This window comes from Podarcis tiliguerta (assembly GCF_965153285.1).
Source record: "Podarcis tiliguerta genome assembly, chromosome: 3".
Lineage (NCBI taxonomy): Eukaryota > Metazoa > Chordata > Lepidosauria > Squamata > Lacertidae > Podarcis > Podarcis tiliguerta.
This window is the reverse complement of record NC_139536.1, coordinates 88,529,002-88,549,670: the sequence shown is the minus strand read 5'-3', so window position 1 is coordinate 88,549,670 and position 20,669 is coordinate 88,529,002. Positions and strand designations below refer to the sequence as shown.

The window sequence follows — 20,669 nt, the reverse complement described above, 5'->3', positions numbered from 1 at the left end:
CAGTTTCTTATAATTTTATCACTCCACTGCCCCATAAATTTGATGCACATTATAATATACAAAGGAGGCTGACACCTACTTACTAAGCATTATCCATAAACATCCTACACAAAAGCAAGGGAATGCAAATTTTTTTTATCTGGGTAAGTTTGAAATTTATTCCTCTGGTTTATGTAGATGAAGAAAAGCAAGTTTTAATTCAGTTTTAAGCATAATACTGATATAGCAAGTTTCATGTGTTTGCACATTCCTGACAAATAAATGTTACAACTGCTATAAAATACCATATTCAACATATACTAGATGCATGAACATCCATTTTAACATCACATTTTGCTGTTGCAACAGAGCGCCCCTCCCTCTTGCAATGAGGTGAGGACCAACATCACATTTTGCGAATGAGAAAAAAGGAATGAGCCTAGCAGATACAAATGTAAGAGGCAAAACGTCAACTTTGCGTACCTGGTGCAACTGCCTTGAATTTTTTCAGCAGGCGTATGTGTGTTTCAGGCTTGATAGCTAATTTCCCATGTTCAGGACAGGCACAATTTTCAAGGAGTGTGAAATAATACAGCAAACGTTGATGATCTCTGCCTTCAATAGTTGGGTATACATATTTGGCCATATGTTCATGAAAGGCTTCAGGAATTGTGTTCAAAGTCTCAAAGAGGCCAAGACTTTGGGCTCGTTCTTCTATAGCAGTTGTGGATAAACTGTGTAGGGAAATGGAACAAATTTGGTCATTGCAAAGAACAGGGGACAAGTTCCTGTGTCTCCCACCTTATGTCAATAGCTATCATGCAAATTCCACATTCTAATGTTGTAGTAGAGGCTGAGACATCAAGATTATGCTTGGCAGGATTTTCATGAAGGGTGTTACTTTGTACTGCCAGTAAAATTGCAGACTGTTGTCTACAAAGCAAGAGGTACTAAATTATGAACAGGTTTTTCCACTGACAGTTATAACAAGTATTAGTCTTAAGAGTATTTTTTTAGTGACAAAAGCTCAAGTTTTAGTTGCTTGCTCATAATTACATTTTACCAAATCTCTCATCGAAGTGGGTATTCAAGTTCTTTCCCTGACATGATTTTTTAAGGGGAAAAAAAATCAAGCTTTCAAGCTAACTCATAATTTGCTGATGTTTTGCAGACTTTTGAAATTATATATCACGCAAACGCATCTTTCGGCACACACCCTTTTAATAGTTACTCTGGCAAGTAAACCAATTTGGAACGAAAGCACCGGGAGAATAAGCACAAAACAGAAAGAGAAATCCAAAATGGAGCAGGAAAACATTCTCTAGAAATACGCATTATGCAAAAACAGAAACAAACAAACCACAACACATTTGCTTAGGTGAATAGTTTTGGGCATCGAAGAGCTATAATTTCTCAAAATTAGCAGGGAGTTGATTCCCCCCCCCCCTTAACAAATATGGGCTCAGTCATTTGGATGCTTTCACAGTTCCCACTTGGTTGTGTCTCCTTACTCCGCTTTCAGCTATCCTTCCTTAAGCCCCCTCCTCCCTCTAGGCTTCATCTGCTGGCTGGCTGCTATCTGCCAAGATCCCCTAGGCCCTTGCCACCTCCATCACTCTTCTGCGTGTCCCCTGATTCCTCCTCCTCTTGTGGGGGTGACCACCTGGTGCTGCTTCAGCTTCCCTTCCCTTCCTCACCAACTGCTCCCATCTTTTGTTCCTTAGGTCGCCTGTATTGCCCAATAGGGATTTTGTTTGTGCTACGGGCATAACAGGCTTCTGCTCCAAGGTTTTAAATATCCATCCTATTGTCAATACTTCTGGACAAAGTTTCATTACTGCTGCAAAATTCACTCTAATACCGAGTAAACACATTGGTTGGTTGGTTGGTGTGTGTGTGTGTTTAATTAAACCATGTGGTCACTAGGCAATTTGTTGACTCTGCTGAAATCTTATTTAATAGGGATAGAATTGGCTGGTGGTGTCAAAAACGAAATGAAGCCTACACAGCCCAACCAGTTTGTCTGTAGCTTTCTACTCCATGCTTCAAGTGGGACAACAAGACATTTGAAGAGATTTCAGTGAGGTGTGGACCGAGGAAGGACCAATGGAACCTGTTCACGCCCTACTCTTTTTGATGACACCTCTTCTGCCTGGGATATCAAATAGCTTCCAGTGGAAAAAGGCAGACAGAGGTGCTGAAAAGCTCATAAATCTTGAACATTACATAGACAGGTACTGGATGATGGGTGATGAATATTTTTGCCAAAAGGCAAAACAACAATCAAGGTGGCTTGCAAGAGAAGAATAAACTAATACAACCCCATCACAATCCAAAACAAACTATAACACAACGTCTAAGAACACACTAAAATAGATTAGAACAACAGACTAAAACAAAGGTGGTATCAGAAGTTAATCCTCATTCAGGATATCATATATATAGACTGCCAGTTATGCTTTGGCAAAGAGGGCCACAAAACACCATCAGATACTGCTTAATACAATCAAGCCTAGCTAAACCCATGTTGATTACCACCAAGCCAATATTCTACTTCAGGGTTTCTCAAATTTGGGTCTCCAGTTGTTTTTGGACTACAATTTTCACTGGTCCTGCTAGCTAGGGATGGTGGGAGTTGTAGTTCAAAAACAGGTGGAGACCCAAGTTTGGGAAACCTTATCCTAGACTTTTAACCAAATGCTAAATAGCATTTTAGAATTCAACATGGAGAATGCCAGCACCCACTTTTGTTTTTACCAGCCACTAAATAGTACCTTCTATTCAAGCAATGGCTACAGGTATTTATGATATTCACTGTCAACAACCAAATTCAATACTCAGCTGGCTCAAGAGTGTGACTTTGTATTGGCTCGAAGTAGAGAAAATATTTTTAAAACCATGCATAGGTGGTATTTGATGCTACAAAGATGCCATAAGATTAATGCGCAGGCCTCACTGTTAGGCTGGAGGGGTTGCATATATATTGGGATTATGTGCCAGATATGGTGGATTTCTGGTGTTGGTTGCACATTTTGGACTGCAGTACTTCAGGAAACAAGTTTGATCATGAAGGAGATTGCACAATGCATTCCACAATTAGCTTTATTAACGATCTTCAAGGATGAAATAAAGAACCTTCAACACAAATAAATGATCACATTTCTGCTGGTTGCAGCTTGACAACTGATTGCTCAAAACTGGAAAGGTTTGGATAATTTACACTTGACTGTTTGGAAACAGAAGGTTTGGACAATTATTCTTAGGGAAAACCTCACCAAACAAAAGCACTAAATCGACAGCGACAGAAAATGACTTTATGGAAATGCGGTACGCTTTAATAACATATGGACTTGAAAATGATTTGGGTATTGCATCCTCGGGTAACATATGCCCAACTATGTCAGGGTAGGTTTGGTTAGCCTCTGTATGTTATTTTCATGGTGGGAGGGAAGGAATTCTTCATGTCTGCTGTGGGCGCTTTCTATTTTTTTACTCTGTGTTATTCATTTATTTTTGAATTCTGCCTTGGCTAAATCCCGCTTGGGCTCTCAGCACTAATGGTAAGCAAAGTAGAATGAGTTGCTGCACTTACCCGCTGTCACTGAAAAGGAATTCCAGATGTGTCATGTAAACTTCCCAGAGTGGGACATTGTACCGTTGTGCCAAGGAGAGAGCTATCCTATACACATTTTCTTCAAGGGTTCTGTTAAGGAGAAACAATAAAATACATTATGGGGGGAAAAACCTGTTTGATTAGGCTTCTAGGATATAATCAAAAGGAGAACTGTTTAAGGAAGAAAACTGATCACTTTTCGGCATGTCTTATTTCCCTAAGCAGGCCCAACAGCAATAATTTCACCATCTTTCATTTCTCCCCAAAGTATAATATATTAGAAAGTGATGAATTCACAGAGAGAGAGGTTTCAAAAACAATAAAAGGGGAAAAGCAACACTCACTTTTCATCAATTTCTTTATTAAGAGTAAAGGAGGCTGCTGTTTGGAACCATAGGGCATTATTTATGTAGTTGAGCATGAAAACTTCATCAGTTTAATACAGAAGAATCATGAAATTGCAACATGAACTATTAACTGTTATCAAAGTCCCTCCAGGGCATAAACACTCATATTCCTTTCCCCATCTCACAATTCCTCTTATTGAGCATGTGATGTCAAGGAATACTAAGCAACATGGAAGGTATCAGGTTTGACCAAGCCCCTAGACAGCCAAGCCTTTTTCAGCGGGTTTGGTGGCCTTGCTGCTAACCATTTTGTGAATAACTAAAGCTATAATTCAGAACATTCCCCTGCTCAAAGCTGAAAACAACGTAAGAACGGGCCTTTTCTGTAGTGGCTCCCCATTTGTGGGGTGCTCTCCCCAGGGAGGTTCGACTGGTACCTTCATTATACACCTTTAGGCACCAGGCAAGACTGTTCCTCTTTAACCAGGCCTATGGCTGATTAATATTCTACATTCTTTTAAATGTATCGGTGGGAAGGGGTGGGTGGGTTGTTATGTTGTTGTTTTGATTTAATTATTTACTGTGTTTTATCTTCTATTTTATTCTGTTAATTGCCCTGAGATTTTTTGATGAAGGGTATACAAGTTTTAATCGTCATCATCATCATCAAACAAGGACAACTATCTTTGGAATCTCTACAGTGGAACATTGGTTTTTGAAAGTAACCCATTCTGGAAGATCGTTTGATTTCCAAAACGTTCGAAAACCAAAGATCAATGGGCGGTTGGCAAAGTCCATTAAAAAAAATGGAAAAACATGCAGTGGAAGCTGTTCGACTTCCAAGGTGCATTCGAAAACAGAAGCAATTACTTCCGGGTTTTCGGCGTTCGGGTTCCGAATCGTTTGTCAATGGAGACGTTCGAGAACCGAGGTTCCACTGTATCAGAGTTGTGACCAGAAGTAGCTACCTATCTCTGAAGGGAAAACAAAAGCTTCCTGGACCTGAGATTGCAGCACAAGAAAAATAGATGAGAACAGGGGTAGCCGCCCAGATGTTGTGGACCTACAACTTCCATCATCCCTGATCATTTGCCCTGTTAGTTGGGAGTAGTGGGAACTACAGTCCTGAGCATCTAGAAGACACCACTTTGACTAACACTGAATTTTAAAAATGCCTAAGGATTCACAACCACTGTAGGTTCTGAAACCAGAGCTTAAGGGACGTCAGGAGCTGATTCATCCAGAGCTCCTCCATCTCCCAACTCACTCTCTGTAAAAACATGTTTTTGCACACAAAGCTCCTGGATACACATGGCAATCCATGCTAAGAACAAGTCACCTACAGAAGAAGTTTTTACAGCCTCTATAAAATATATTCAGCAGATGAAGACAACACTACTATGGAATGTGACAGCTGTTTTCTCAATATTATGTATCTTTGGGTGGTCACCAAGCTTGGGCGATATCCAGTTTCCAACATTGTAATAGATCACCAGCTAAACATCATGATATACCAATATATCATGATGTCTGAAATAAGGATGGAGCTATGTAGAGGCATTGACTGGCTTTATGGGTTTTTCCACATCATGACTTGTTGCTGCTGCCTGCTCTTGTGATTCTCTGCCCCTGCAGGAGGCAAGGGAGATCTGAGCCAGCAGAGTTAACAGGAGCTGCAGGAATTGAGAGAAGCATTGGCTGGCTTCATGGGTTTTCCCACATTGTGATTTTTGCATAGCACGCATGTACACATCTCATGATTCGTGGCATATTTCCAGGTCAAAAATTATGAAACTGGTATTACTATATGGCCTGTTGTCTTTCTCCATGGATGCTTTTGAATTATGGTGCTGGAGGAGACTCTTGAGAGTCCCATGGACTGCAAGATCAGACCTATCCATTCTTAAGGAAATCAGCCCTGAGTGATCACTGGAAGGACAGATCCTGAAGCTGAGGCTCCAATACTTTGGCCACCTCATGAGAAGAGAAGACTCCCTGGAAAAGACCCTGATGTTGGGAAAGATGGAGGGCACAAGGAGAAGGGGATGACAGAGGACGAGATGGTTGGACAGTGTTCTCGAAGCTACCAGCATGAATTTGACCAAACTGCGGGAGGCAGTGGAAGACAGGAGTGCCTGGCGTGCTCTGGTCCATGGGGTCACGAAGAGTCAGACACAACTAAGCGACTAAACGACAACATTACTAGATGGACTTCAAACCAATTTTGGATGATATATTGGTATATCGCCCAGCCCCAGTGGTCACCCTGCAATGAGATCTGCATGGGATTCCAATTTTGATGACACAATGAGCGTGCATTTGGCTATCCAGTTACCATGAGTTAAGGAAGCCCAGTTTTTGCATATTATACATGAAACAATCTCAAGGCAACCTGATGCAAGATGGAGCCAGTCATAAGTTATGTTACATGCAGACCCTCAACTTAAAGTTACATTCTTAAACCGTGGCTTAATTTGAAATGCACAGATATTTCCATTCTCTATGCCTTTCAAGCTACTTGACTTCTAGTTTAATAAAGAAGCTAAAACCCATGTAGAGAAAGCCACAGGGGGACTGAAACAAACATGTAACAGAATAACCAATATATTCCTACGATATCTCTTGTGCCTTACAATTTTAAGCCTCTTGGGAGTCTCTCAATTTTTGTAAAGTGCTACATGCATAAATAACAATATATAAATAATATGAATGATAAGAGACACTCAAGTGAATTTACTTTAATAAGGCACAAGATACACACACATCTGAAGTGTGTGTGTGGGGGGGGAACCATTGTGTAGTTCAAAACGTGTTATTGGCCAAGGGGTCTCAAATAATGGAATACTGGCTACTAGAGCCCATGAAAGAGGGTAAAGAGAAACGATACTCTGTTATTTATTGATCCACACAGCTGGGCAAAACATGACTATGGGTGGGGGGTGGTGAGGAATCCCATTAAAAAACAACCTTGGAAACCGAGCGATATGACGAATAAGGCTTTCTAAAGGTCAGTGCCGCTGAAAGTTCACTCTCCCGATTTGCAATTTAAATATGCCGCGTTAAAATAAATAAATAAATGGACGAGCAGATTGTACTTACTCAGCCAGACCTAAAATGGTTTCCCTCTTGTACTGACCATCTGCTGTAAACCTCTGCACATCCACCCCTTTGCCGAGGCCTTGAAGAATCTGAGCCTGAGTGAAGTCCAAGAGCCGCTCATTGTAATACTGAAGGTGTTTAATCAGAGTCGCTATTTCCTCGGGCCAGTCTGCACGGCTGCGCTGGGTAACGTGTTCCGTGACCATCTGAATTAATTCCCTGGGGTCAGCCTGCGGAATCGGTTGAAACAAAACACATGCTGGTATTTGGAATCGTCAAACCAAGCTCGTCAAATAAGCTTCATCCCGTGACATTTTCCAGTGGCCCGGTGAAACAATCTGGGAAATATCACCAAGCTTTAGTTCAGGACTTAGGAATTTGTAGGCACATCATTGCTACTCGCTAGCAAAGTTCCTTTTTTTTGCTCCACTTTCCACTCCAGCAGGTAGAGATGAAAACCTCCCTCTCTCTATCAGGAATGGAGGAATTTCTGACTCTCCAGATGTTGCTGGACTACAACTACCATAGCCGCCACCCACTTGTTTGGTGGTATTTTAGGAGGAGAAGAAGAGTTTGGATTTGATATCCCGCTTTATCACAACCCGAAGGAGTCTCAAAGCGGCTAACAATCTCCTTCCCCTTCCTCCCCCACAACAAACACTCTGTGAGGTGAGTGAGGCTGAGAGACTTCAGAGAAGTGTGACTAGCCCAAGGTCACCCAGCAGCTGCATGTGAAGGGGCAGGGAATCAAACCTGGTTCACCAGATTACAAGTCCACTGCTCTTAACCACTACACCACACTGGCACTCCAAGGTCCAAGATTCACATTACTCCACCGTGATGCAGGCAGAGGTGCCGAGTTCCACGCACCAACGGGGAGGCTCACTGCATTGCATGCGTGTTGAGAGGAGGCTGTGAGGCCCTACAGGGCCCTCCACTGCCATGGGGAGGACCGGTGGGGTCTGGACCCTCAAGATTGGGGGTCCACATACTTGGGGGGCAATGGCGTATATGTGCTCAAGCCACATGTACACAGAAATGCCCCTTCTTTTTAAAGCAGTAATTCCTAAACTGCATTGCACTACAGTGCTTAGAGGAGGGGGAAGCGACTAAAAGGCTCTTGTGAGGCAAATCTCCATGGAGAGATGATGAACTATTCCTCTGCACGATTTACTGTCCTGCCCTGCCTCTTCTCCCTCTGCCAGAAGTGGCTAATCTTGGTGCACCTCTGCATTGAGAACAATTGGAATTCTCATCCTTTCACAGTGCAGGTCTGCCCAGGCAGCTCTTCTCAGGGAGAATATAGCTCTGACTTTTACTCATGCTAAAAACTGACGAAAGGTCCTCTCCTGCTAGGGAGCTCCGTTGTGGTTGGCTGAATGGTATGGGGCTGGTAGGTGGGTGAGACCCTTGCATGCCCTCCAACACTTCTCCGATAAAAATAAGGATGTCCTATTCAATAATAATAATAATAATAATAATAAGAATAATAATAAGAATAATAATAATAATTTTACTATTTATACCCCAACCATCCGATTGGGTTGCCCCAGCCACTCTGGGTGGCGTCCAACATGGATAAAAACATAATAAAACATTTAAAAAAACCCTTCCCTATACAAGGCTGCTTTCAGATGGCTCAGGGGCTGGATAACTCCACACTCCCCAAAATAGGGACATCCTAAGTGGGACATTCTGAGATCAAATTAGAAACCAGGACGGCTTCTGTAAACCTGGGACTGTCCCTGGAACATAGGAACACATGGAGAGTCTGCACTTTTGGGCTACAACCAAGCAACAGTCAGCCTTGGGGGCTCAGTCTAGACATGGCAGAGCCCAGGCTTCACTATGGAAGCCAATCTACTGGCTGCTTAGTGACCTGGGAGCTTGGCTTGGGAGTGAGAACAGCTCTTCCCTTTGGTTTGCTCTTAGGCTATAAAAGAGTGTCTTAGACTGGGCTCTAGGATTCCTTTTACATATGTTAAAAGAAGGCCCTTTTGCGTGTGTAAACATGTCGTGTTTCCAGTTTTTAAAAAGTGTGCATCAGCTAGCAGAAGGCGTGGCAAGCCCTGCAGGAGAATATTGGAAGGGTAGACATTTAATCACAAACGGCATTGCAAGATAACAAGTTTATACAACAGAGGCTAATCAAATCAGGGCACCAATGCAATATCCACTTGCGCTGAAAGATATTTGTCAACATTAACAAAAGGAAACATATTTCTTCATTATTAGCAAAAGTAGTTTAAGTGAACATTTGCTTTGCATTGCACATTTTGATAGAAAGTAAAGAGATTAACAGATCCCCAAGGTAACTGTTAAAAATGGAGAGATTGCTAATTTGTGATCAGGTATTCCCTACTTTATATTCTAAATAGATAGGTAAGGAAGAACTCAAATATTAGTGTGCTTCCTTCCACTCCCTCTAAATAACGTCTGGAGGTGTCTTGTTTTTTCTCAGGGGCAACTTGTAACTTAATTGCTTTGAGTTTTGAAAAAATCCATTGTAGGCAATTGAAGAAAAATAAATGGCAAGGACAAGTAAGATATACATATTGCAGCAAGATGGAGAAAGGAAAGTAATTACCTAGCCGTGTACTAAATTAGTTCCTTTGGAAATAAGTGCTTTAAAAATTTACTTACTTTGCAACCATATACCTGTCTACTCAGAAGTAAGTTTCATTAGAACAAAATTGCTGTCTTAACCATGGTCTAAACCTCCTACAGGAATAGACTGTGTAATTTTCATTTTTCTTTTTTTTAAAAGTGACTTTTTAAAAAAAGGAACTTCTTTTTGGTCTTCTTAACACTTGCTCCTATTTCTGAAAAAGTCTTTCCCAAAGCGTTTATAGCAGTGCACCACAGTTCAACGTTATGCGTCCAACTTTCCTTTCAAGGGAGACAGGAAAAATGGCACAGACAAACCAACACAATGACTGCATTCAGATGATGTTATCTAAACTTAATAAACCAAATAGGATGAAAAATGAAGCTGACTTAGACCATGGCTCATTATCCTGGCTTCTTCCAAAAGTGGCAACTGTAGTTCACAGGTTCAGATGAAACAGGAAACAATATCTAATGGGAGACACCTTGGTTTGTTTATTAGCTCATGCTCAGCATATGCATGCCTACAAGACCAAAAGGCTCATTCAAATCTTGATTTATTAAGCCAAGACATTATAATCTAAACTCTCCTAATCAATTTATTATATAATCTTGTCTTAACAACTGGGAGTGAGAATGCTCTACTTCCAGCACAGTGTTGAGATGGAAAAGCATAGCACTCTCTCTGCTCTTCTCCTCTGAAGAGCAGACAGAGTGGGAGTTCCCACAGCTCTTCAGAGTTTCTTTCTCCATTGTAGCGCTGCATTAGGAAGAGGGGAGCATATCTTCCTAGGGCACTGTGTGACGGGAAGGAACATCCACTGTTTACAAAAGCACCTCTCTCCCCTCTTGCATCCTGCCACTGCTGGGAAGCTGGAGCACTCGAGAACAAGAAGGAATGCTTTTTCCTCTGTCCTGTGCATGATGACCATGGCAGCAGTGTGCGAGAGGGAGGAGAGGTGCCTTTGCAAAAGGAAGAGGCACTTTTGATTTTGCCAGGGAATGGAGGGCAGTTTCAGAAAGCCTGAGCGCTCGCCAGCCTTAAATGTGATGTCAGCAGACCCACATTTTAGAACGCGGGTCACTAGTCACTGATCAGGTATATAAAGCAGGGGCGTATTGCAAAGTCCTTCCCCTGGCCACACTTTCTTCTCAAAACACCCACCCCAGAGCAGTGGCGTAGCGTGGGTTGTCAGCACCCGGGGCAAGGCAAGTAATTTGCGCCCCCTAACCCGTGGATTTTAGCAGGGGGCAGGGAGCTGCGAGTGCGAGCGCCCCCCCCCGATGTTGCGCCCGGTGCGCCCGGCCCCCCCTGCACCCCCACGCTACGCCACTGCCCCAGAGCTGCAAATTTAAATGTTATATGGGCTGTACTACATCTTTCTACAGTAATATTTTGTTAATGTATAAGGGGGTTTGTGCACGCAGAGATAAAGGATAAGAAAGGATTGATTTCGGCATGCTATTTAATTTGAGTGTGTTTTGTCCTGCACCTGCAGCTAGTTAAGCATGTGAGAATGAGTCAGGGAGCATGTGAGAATGACTCAGCACAATCTACAGGATAAATGCTATTGTGTTTAAGGCAAGTTTATTCTTGGGCCCTGCCCTTGGCCAGAACATACTCTGTAAGAAGACTGCATGCTGCTGGAAAGACTGTATCTACAACTGAATGTATCTGAAACTGCATTATACAGTGGTACCTCGATTTAAGAACAGCCCTGTTTACGAACTATTTGGTTTACGAACTCTGCAAAACCGGAAGGAGTGTCCCGGTTGACAACCGTATGTCAGGAGTGCTCTGATGGTGTTTCCTGCTTGGCAGGGGGTTGGACTCGATGGCCCTTGTGGTCTCTTCCAACTCTTCTATGATTCTATGGTTCGCGAACTTTACCTCAGTCTAAGAACGGAAGCCGAACGGTGGAAGGGCACCGGCGGCGAGAGGCCTCATTAGGGAAAGCGCGCCTTGGTTTAAGAATGGTTTCGGTTTAAGAATGGACTTCCGGAACGTTTTAAGTTTGTAAACCAAGGTACCACTGTACAGTCCAAATACAGCAACTGACACTTCCTAGCACTATTTGGTGTGTCTCTGTTCTTTTGGCACTCTGCATATGCCCCAAAGTATTTCATTTATGGGAATATGCTTATGTTTTGCTTATGTTGCAGTTCACAAAATTCCTAAGAGAGAACAAGCAACCCAAAAGCCAGCTCTTCTCGTGAGCTCAGTATAGAATCAAGTGTTGAGCAAAATGCTTTTAGCCTTTCATTGGCAAGAAGTGTGCCATCTCCTTAATCCAGTTTAGCTGTTCTCTTCTGTATTAACTTGTTCTAGCTAGGGTAGCATTCTGTTTCGAAATGGGGCTTTCAGAACTGCACACAGTTGCTGCATGCAGTAAAGAAATGTGCTGATCCTTCGCCATCAAGGTTTGTGCTTCTTCACCTGTAACAATTCCAGCTTTAATTGTTCTCCTACCAATTTCCAGGAAACTGAAGGTTACTATTATTTATTAGATTTCTTTTTTCCCCAAAGGAGTCCAGGGTAGCAACAGTAGGTTGACAAGACTGCGATTTCTTGGATTGTCTCTGGTAATTTTTTGAGAATAGATACTCCGACTACATTCCAATCCACAGGTTAAAAGGTTGATTTTAAAACATTGCATAGTAAAGTAATGCATCGCTCATGATCATCCTTTAAAAAAAATTATAACTGCTAGGTAATATTAATTAAGAAGCACATAACCCATTCTGGCAAACATTGGATTAAGCAGTTCTGTCTTTATAGAACAACAGCTAAAATGGTGATAGGCAACTTGGCTGGAATAAAACAGGTCTGATCTGGGCTTGACTTACGCACCAGATTTATAGTACATTAAAAAATATATTGTATGCTAATAGACAAAACAAATTCCTGAAAACTGACCCTGTAGAGGGGATGGCACTTGTCCCTGAAACATGGTGCCAAATGAGCATAGATCTGCAGGCTGTAGTAATAACTTGCCAGCTGGAGAGATAAAGCAGAAGGAGATTGCTTTTCAAAGCACTTGTTGGCATCCACCACCTGGGAAGGAAAAAAAGGAGAGAGTTAACTTGGCTAAAACAACATCACAATGGCAAGCTCAACAAACTCTTTAGTAGTTGCTCTTCAATGCTCAGCCGGTAGAGCATGTGACTCTTAATTTCAGGGTTGTGGGTTCGAGCCACACGTTGGGCAAAAGATTCCTGCATTGCAGGGGGCTGGACTGGATGACCCTCGTGGTCCCTTCCAACTCTACCATTCTATGTTTTTATGAATGATGAGATAGAGACACCAGTGTCAAAGAAGGTACTCTGGGAAGAAGAGAAGGGGATGTGACATGTCAAGTTGTTATTTTTTAAGCATCTATTTAGAAGACCAATATCTATCTATCTATCTATCTATCTATCTATCTATCTATCATCTATCTATCTATCTATCTATCTATCTATCATCTATCTATCTATCTATCTATCTATCTATCTATCTATCTATCTATCATCTATCTATTTCCCTTCAAAGAGCCCCAGGGGTTTCTCCTCATCTCCACCCCAACTTCTCCATGTCTGGGAAGGCTTCCCTGAACAGAAGCGTTTTTAGCGGGTGTGGAAAAGAATATAGTGAACTGAGAGCTCTCGAGTAGAACCAACCCCAGACAGCATTGCATTTGGCACCAAGGAATAACTGGGAGCGCATTTTATGGCTCCTGATCACAACCTTTGCAGCTGTGTCTTTACTTGGTAAATGTTGAATGTGCAGTGGGTGGCAGGGCTTTGGGAAAGCTGCCAACAGGCCAAATTGGGATCCCTGCCAGGTCTAACTGGGGGGAGGGGGAAAAACCAAAGGTACTTCACCACTTTCAAAGTGTTTTATAGGGTATGAATTTTTTAATGTATAAATAAAGCAACAACAATAATAATAATGAAATAGGATGCCCCTAGTTTCATTGGAGAAATGTTGGAGGGTATGAACTTCTGGATTCAGACTGAAGCCAAGCAAATATGTGAAATATTAGAGCCATCAAGTTTGACTGTAAGACTGAAGACATCTCAGCTGTGAGCATACCTGAGGTAATGCAAGTAAGTATGCAAGGGACAGGGTCATGTCATTTGGCAAAGCTTCACTGGCCAGCTGCAACAGCACTGCAACAGAGGAAAATAAAAAATAAAAGCTTTCAACTACTGATCCCACTCTGCCCTTCCCACATACCAAGATTGGAAATTTCCTCACTTGCTAAATTTCTGAAGATTCTAGATTTGTGTTTTAGTTACAGGTTGGTAGCCGTGTTGGTCTGCCATAGTCAAAACAAAATAAAAAAAATTCCTTCCAGTAGCACCTTAGAGACCAACTAAGTTTGTTCTTGGTATGAGCTTTTGTGTGCAAGCACACTTTTCATGTGCATGCACACTTCTTCACATACTTCTTCGTATATGAAGAAGTGTGCATGCACACGAAAGCTCATACCAAGAACAAACTTAGTTGGTCTCTAAGGTGCTACTGGAAGGAATTTTTTTATTTTGTCTAGATTCATGTGTCCTGCATGCATTCAATTAAGCACTGATCAGTGGGGCCAAAAACAGATAATGTGTAATTAAAACTGCAAGCCCGCTTTAGCTTAACTCCCAGCCAAAGTGTTTACGCGTTATCAGAACAAGATGAAATAGTGCCGTGGCAGATGTTAAAACAGAATGGCTGGAACATCTCTCATGCTGATTTACAGCACCAAAATCGGCTGGCTGTAAAACCACAGCCACAACGTAAGTTATGAACGTTTAGGAAAACAGGCAGCAGAATAGCGTGAAATATGTTGTTTCCTACAGCCTGAACATCTGTATTTCTTATCACCTGCTTTTTATGTGCCACGAGACTCAATTATTAATCAACTTTTTATCACGAGGAAGAAAGCAGCAAGCATTTTGCCGTTTTACAAATCATTACAATGGAAGAGTTATGGGTGTACCTGGAAATATATGGTTATACACAGCAGCAGGCTGGGATGCTAAATATTCCTAAGCTAATGAAAGGAATTAAGTAGCATTGGCAATTATTCCTAAGCCATGCTGATCACAGGAAGCTGACTAAGCCAGATCACTGGTCCCTCTAGTTCAGGGGTGGCAATGTGAGGCCTCCGAGATGCTGTTGGGCTACACCAAAGACCTCAATTCAAATATAATATTGTATCTATTCATAACCAAGAGTGCAATCTTATGCATCTCAATCTTAAGTCTTACTGTGTGTTTATGATTACAGGCTAAATTTCTCTGGTACTCGAACTAGATCCTATATTCCTGACAGTATCTGAAGGTAACAAACATCTTAAAATCAACAAACATCTCAATTTTCTAACATCCTAAACTTCTTTGGAAATCGGTACAGAGCACTGCAAAGTGATATTTGGCGCAGGAAAGGAGGCCATCCTTTGAACAGCATCCATTGCAGAAGACAGAAAGGAACTGCAGATATCAAGTCGTTAACTATAGCAAGAGAGCTGCAGAGACACCCATCTCCCACCCCCAATTTTGGAAATTAACCTCCCACTCCTACTGCCCTGTGTTGTGAGAATGGTTAAGAAGGGAACACCATTTTGGTGTTCACATTGGAATCCACATTGATGCAAGCCGTTAGGAAATAGACACAGACAAGAATACCTGGGGAATAATCTATCTATCTATCTATCTATCTATCTATCTATCTATCTATCTATCTCAAACTCACACTCTCACTTAAACTGCCACTAAAGTGGCTTGGCAATATGGCTAGACCAATACAGTGGAACCTCGGTTTTCGAGCATCTCGGAAGCCGAACGATTCGGAACCGGAATGCCGAAAACCTGGAAGCGAATGCTTCCATTTTCAAATGCACCTCGGAAGTTGAACAGCTTCCGAGGTGCGTTTCTCCATTTTCTCCATTGAAATTGCTGACCGCTCATTGCGCCTCGGTTGTCGAACATTTCGGAAGTTGAACAGTCTTCCGGAACGGATTACGTTCGACAACCAAGGTTCCACAGTGTAGCTCAAGCTGGTGCAACACTGTGGCAGAAGATACAGATCATAGGCTTCATGTTGCCCTGGGTTTCAAAGAGTGATGTGGTTTTACTCTAAAACAAATAATAAACGTTCATGTCCTTCACGAAAACTGCATAAGAAACTCTAGATTTTTGTTGGGTTTTTCCTGTTTTCTTTGATCCACTAAGCGCTCTTTTTTTCTTATTAAAAAGCAATGCTAGTTGTCTCCAGATCAGAATTTAGTAACACAATTCAAGACTTCCATGACAGAATTATTCTGTCATGTTTCTGTGGTTATCCAAAGGCCTCCATGGATACCATAATGGTAGGGAAATGGAGTTTCTCTCTCATAAGGCTTTTGCAATACTTCATCTGCAGAACTTTTCTTAAGAATAGCCATTACATTATTTCTTCTGTACAGTACAGAATTGATTTCTGGATTGGGCCCTTTTCTGGTGAATTATTGTACTCAATGGATCACACAATGGCATCTTATACACATAAATACACCAGTTTGCTCGCGTGCTTTGTCAATGGTGATTGATTTTCCTCAAGAGCCAATGCTCTCAGAACTGCAAGTAGCATTTATCTGCATGACATCAAGTCAGTTATAAATGAGTGGCTTGTATAAATGTCCATACAAGTACAATTGTGTTTAGCAGAATTAATTGGTGTGATTTTTCTCTTTTAGTAACCGTGGCGGAATAAACACCCTTTTGAAAATTGCTCGCCAGTACAACTGAAGTGAGTGTTTTTTGTTTGTTTCAATTATGTCATCATATTTCCAAGTTTTATTAGGATGTTCTGGATCTACTGAATCCTGAAGACTTTTTTCTCATACTCCTCCTAAGATCCATGGACATTTCGATCAACTTAGACAGGACTATTAAGCTGTGTTAAAAAAACTAGTTTTTGTGGGGTGGAGTTAATTTCTCATAATCAAGCTGCCCTCATTTTTCATGGCAAAACTTCCACGGCAAGTAGCATTGGAATATTTCCAATTTGGATGCACATATTTCAGCTTCTGAAGATGAGGGATGCATACCACAACTGAAGACTTCCTCGGTTAGTTGACCATAGTTTCCCTTTACAGTCAAACCAGGAAACTATGATTACCACATTGGGAATAAGCTAGGATCTAAACCCAACCTATGACTATGATTCCCTATCCCGATTTGTTCAGCTAATGGTAATCATTGTTTCCCAGTTTGGATGTAGTGAGAAATATGGAAAATGAATCCAAGAAGAGAGGAGGAGACAGGCAATATGAAGACAGAACAGGCAAACATAAGTCTTGTGCATATTTCACCTTCTTGAGATAATACGAGCATCCAAACTGAGGCATCCTTTTTCAAAAGATACTTACAAAACACAAATACTTGTAACAGTTTAATTTTCAACTGGGAAAGAAGGTCGTTAAGAGCCCCCTCTCCACTTCCTCCCTCCCACTCAATGAAGCACAAAGGAGGAGAGTGTTCATTTTATGAATCACCAAGTGCAATCTTCATATAAAATACTTACTCAATTGTAATGAAAAGATCTATGCATTAAAAAAAAAAAAGTGTGAATGCGAGGAGTGAATCTGAAGTCAAGTCAATTATAATTTTGGCAAGAAAAAGAAATGAATAGTCAATATGGGTTGTGATTGCAAAAGTGGACTGTTCTCTGCTGAGAGAGAGCAACAGCAAAATTACACATCACTGCTCATCAAGCTGAGGCTGTGTATCACATAACTTAAAAGAAAGCACCAAGAATATCAAGTTCCAAGCATGACTGCATTATTAGGAATGCATCTCACTCACTCAACTCTCGCTCACTCACACATACAAAGTTGCCAAGGCACATGTCAAGCTATCAAATTAATAACGGAAGTAGATTTATTTGCCCATATTACCTGTATACTGAATAAGGAGGATGCTTGGATGAGCAACCTGTATCACATAGCCACAGTTCTCCGACAAGTCAGTAAAATTAATGAGCATGTGTCTTCTAACAATCAGAGCACCATCAAACATTTGGGATTCTCCCTGGGTTGCAGAACATTCTCTCCAAAAGTCCCTGATTTCTGATCTCCATTGTTAATTATTCAAAGACCACAAAGACCCATTAAAACAGACATTGCGACAAAACAGATATTGCAATGCAAGTCACGTCGGATGAAGAAGCAAGGGGGTGGAGAGGGATGTTCAATCAGTACTGACAATGCAAGCAATAATCTAGAAGAATTCCTCCCCAGAAAACTGTGCTGTGAAGAATGCGGGGGTCCCATAGAAGCTTACAAGGGATTCCTCAAATGAGAAACTCAATAATGGTGGAGCAGTTTCTTAAAACTGCTGGCCACACCAATTTTCTCCCATAACCTTTGGGAGGGTGGTTTCTGTGTTCATCTACAATTCAAACAGCATGGGTGTGAAACTCAAGGTGACTACCCAATGCCCATCATCCTATGTGACCCCCACACTGGATTTTCTTGGCAGATATGCAAGGCTCCCTCACTGGACCAGCTCTTACAGTTTCAAGGTAGAAATTTCAAAGATAAGTGATCTAGACATAAGTTAGAACACCACCCTGTGACAAATATATACCACCCACCCACCCATGAAGAAAGCAAATAAGCACACACTGTACCTTCTGTGGCAGGAAAGAGATAATGCCCTTCACTTTTAGTCTCCGCAAGCTTCCCAGTTCTCAGCAATACTTCTGCAAAACTTTCCAAAGGATTGTGCTGATACGTGGTATAAGTAACTTCATTCTGCAGAACACAAATTTTAAGCACAAATTATAACCAGCGTTCGCTGCGTGTTTGATTTCTCTACTCTTTCCCATTATTGCAATTAGGTGCCGTTTACACCAACCACTCTCTCGCCCTTGATGCTAATCAGATCTGATTAACTGACCAGCCAGTAATTTATTTATTTTTTATCCACGGGTCTCAAGTCTAAACATTCAGACTCGAAGTGTTTCATTGCCATTTGGTGAGGGAGCTTTGCATGCCCTCTCAACATGCTGAAAGAGGGCGTGAAGGGGGTTGTGCATAAATTCTGCCCTCTGCCTGTCCTCTTCTGACATTTGTGCATTCAAACTCTACCAGAAGAAGGACTTTTGCACCAATGTATCCAGCTAGGGCTCCTCCACGCAAGGTGGGAAGCTTGCTGTAACAGTCCTCTCTGCACCGCCTTTTAATACGTGGAGGGTGGGTCGTGTGGATAGGCATTTATTTATTTATTTACCAACTATTTAACAGGTCGTAAACTTACATCTGCAAGGTATGGATCATCTATCAGAGATTCATAAAATGGATGGCAGCCTTGCTTTTCTACTGCTTTATTTGCTCCAGTGCTGCCTTTTAATGCATCTCCAAACTCTTGACCCTGTTTAGGGGAGGGAAAGACGGAGAAGCCCAAATATTAAGACATCGTAAGCTCTTACCTGGAAAAGTCCTCACATTTCAACAAATGTTAAAAGACAAGATATCCTAACAGATGAGTGCACATGTTTAAGTAGTGATGATAAAAGCCTCTTACAGTCATACCTTGGATCCTCAACGCCTTTAGACTAAAACGTTTTGGCTCCTGAATGCAGCAAGCCCAGAAGTGAGTGTTCTGGTTTGAGAGTGTTCTTTGGAACCCGAACGCCCGACGCGCCTTCCACGGCCTCCGATTGGCTGCAGGAGCTTACTGCAGCCAATCAGAAGCCGAGCTTTGGTTTCAGAATGTTTTAGAAGCCAAACGGACTTCCGGAATGGATTCTGTCTGACTTCCTAGGAACCACTGTATTTGCAACACTCAAATTAAAATGCATGTCTGGGACCAGGGCTTTTTGCAGCTGGAACTAACTGGAATTCAGTTTTGGCACCTCTCAGGTGGGCGCCATTGCCATTCTAAGAGAATGAGGGAAGTGTTCATGGTGAGTTCTGGCACCTCTTTTTCTAGAAAAACAGCACTGTCTAGGGTCCACATGAATAACATGTCTTTGTACTTCTGATTCCTCTACCCAGGTCTCTTTAAGTAAATCAGTGTTAAGGGTGGCAGTAGAAAGCTAAACGTGAAGAATGAAGCAACAGTAAATTGCCATGGTCAAACAGCTGAAAGATAAGGGTATGGTTACTTCTTACATGTAATGGCCGAAGATAGGTCAGTGACTTCTTCCACCACTGTCGATCACTGACGGCATGCAGCATAGCTTTTGTGGTCAGAGTTGTATTAGAAAGGACCTTCATGGTTTTAGCTGTGGTCCACTGCAGTAGGTCAGCAGACTGACCAGAGGAAATGCTGGTGTCAACCTATGAGTTTATGCAACACACAATCCTTAGTACAAAGCTGCCAAACAGGTTACTTTTTTATTATAACTGGTGCAAAAACATGCATCAAAAGTCTTTCAAAGGTTGTAGCTGGAGCAATTTCAACAACCACACTCCTTGTAAGTGGCAGGATTTGATATAACACAAGCGCAGTAAACACACAGACACTGAATTTAGTACTGGAAGTATTTTTAGCACTGCATTTTCTACATAATAATAATAATAATAATAATAGCCTTGCAGTTAATAGCCATTTATGTTTCACACTGTTATGAAAGTTTGTTCAGATTGTGCACTAGCGCTAGAAGATAGCAAACTGCTGATTACAACAGACTAATGAAACCAGCAACAGATGATATTATGGGCGCTTTGCCCAGTTACCAGTGATTGGGGAAAAGAGTGAGGACATAAAACAGCAGATTGCTCAGAGCAGAAATGTTTCGTTCTCAACTCCTTGAGTTTATTGCAGCTATAGCGTCCAAAGAGGTTCAGCAGTAAATCAGGTGGACTGAAGTTTCACTCAAAGGTTTATAGAAAATGGCATACTTGTCCATACAAAAGGCAATACTTTCCAGTCTCTTTGAAAAAGGATATTTGAGTACTTCATGAAAGGCTGGATGCCACTCTGGAATGAGGACATTTTCCCCAATGGCAGGTTGAGTAGTACACTGAATATGTTTCTGGTTATTTAAGAATAATATATTCTGA

At 41.7% G+C, this 20,669-nt stretch overlaps 1 protein-coding gene across 2 annotated transcripts in view; it reads right to left on the bottom strand.

The window, feature by feature from the left end:
- Window positions 1–20,669, bottom strand: part of NBAS (NBAS subunit of NRZ tethering complex) — a 175,144-nt gene that overhangs the window by 39,316 nt on the left and 115,159 nt on the right. The window contains exons 36-43 of one of the 2 annotated variants that reach the window (XM_083431293.1): window positions 19,776–19,943; window positions 18,919–19,032; window positions 18,290–18,413; window positions 13,721–13,797; window positions 12,563–12,700; window positions 7,039–7,268; window positions 3,572–3,682; window positions 463–713 (exon numbers count right to left, since the gene is read on the bottom strand). In XM_083431293.1, coding sequence (XP_083287419.1) covers window positions 463–713; window positions 3,572–3,682; window positions 7,039–7,268; window positions 12,563–12,700; window positions 13,721–13,797; window positions 18,290–18,413; window positions 18,919–19,032; window positions 19,776–19,943 — 1,213 coding nt within the window. The remainder of the gene's footprint in view (window positions 1–462; window positions 714–3,571; window positions 3,683–7,038; window positions 7,269–12,562; window positions 12,701–13,720; window positions 13,798–18,289; window positions 18,414–18,918; window positions 19,033–19,775; window positions 19,944–20,669) is intronic. The other variant, XM_083431294.1, reaches the window with a different exon arrangement.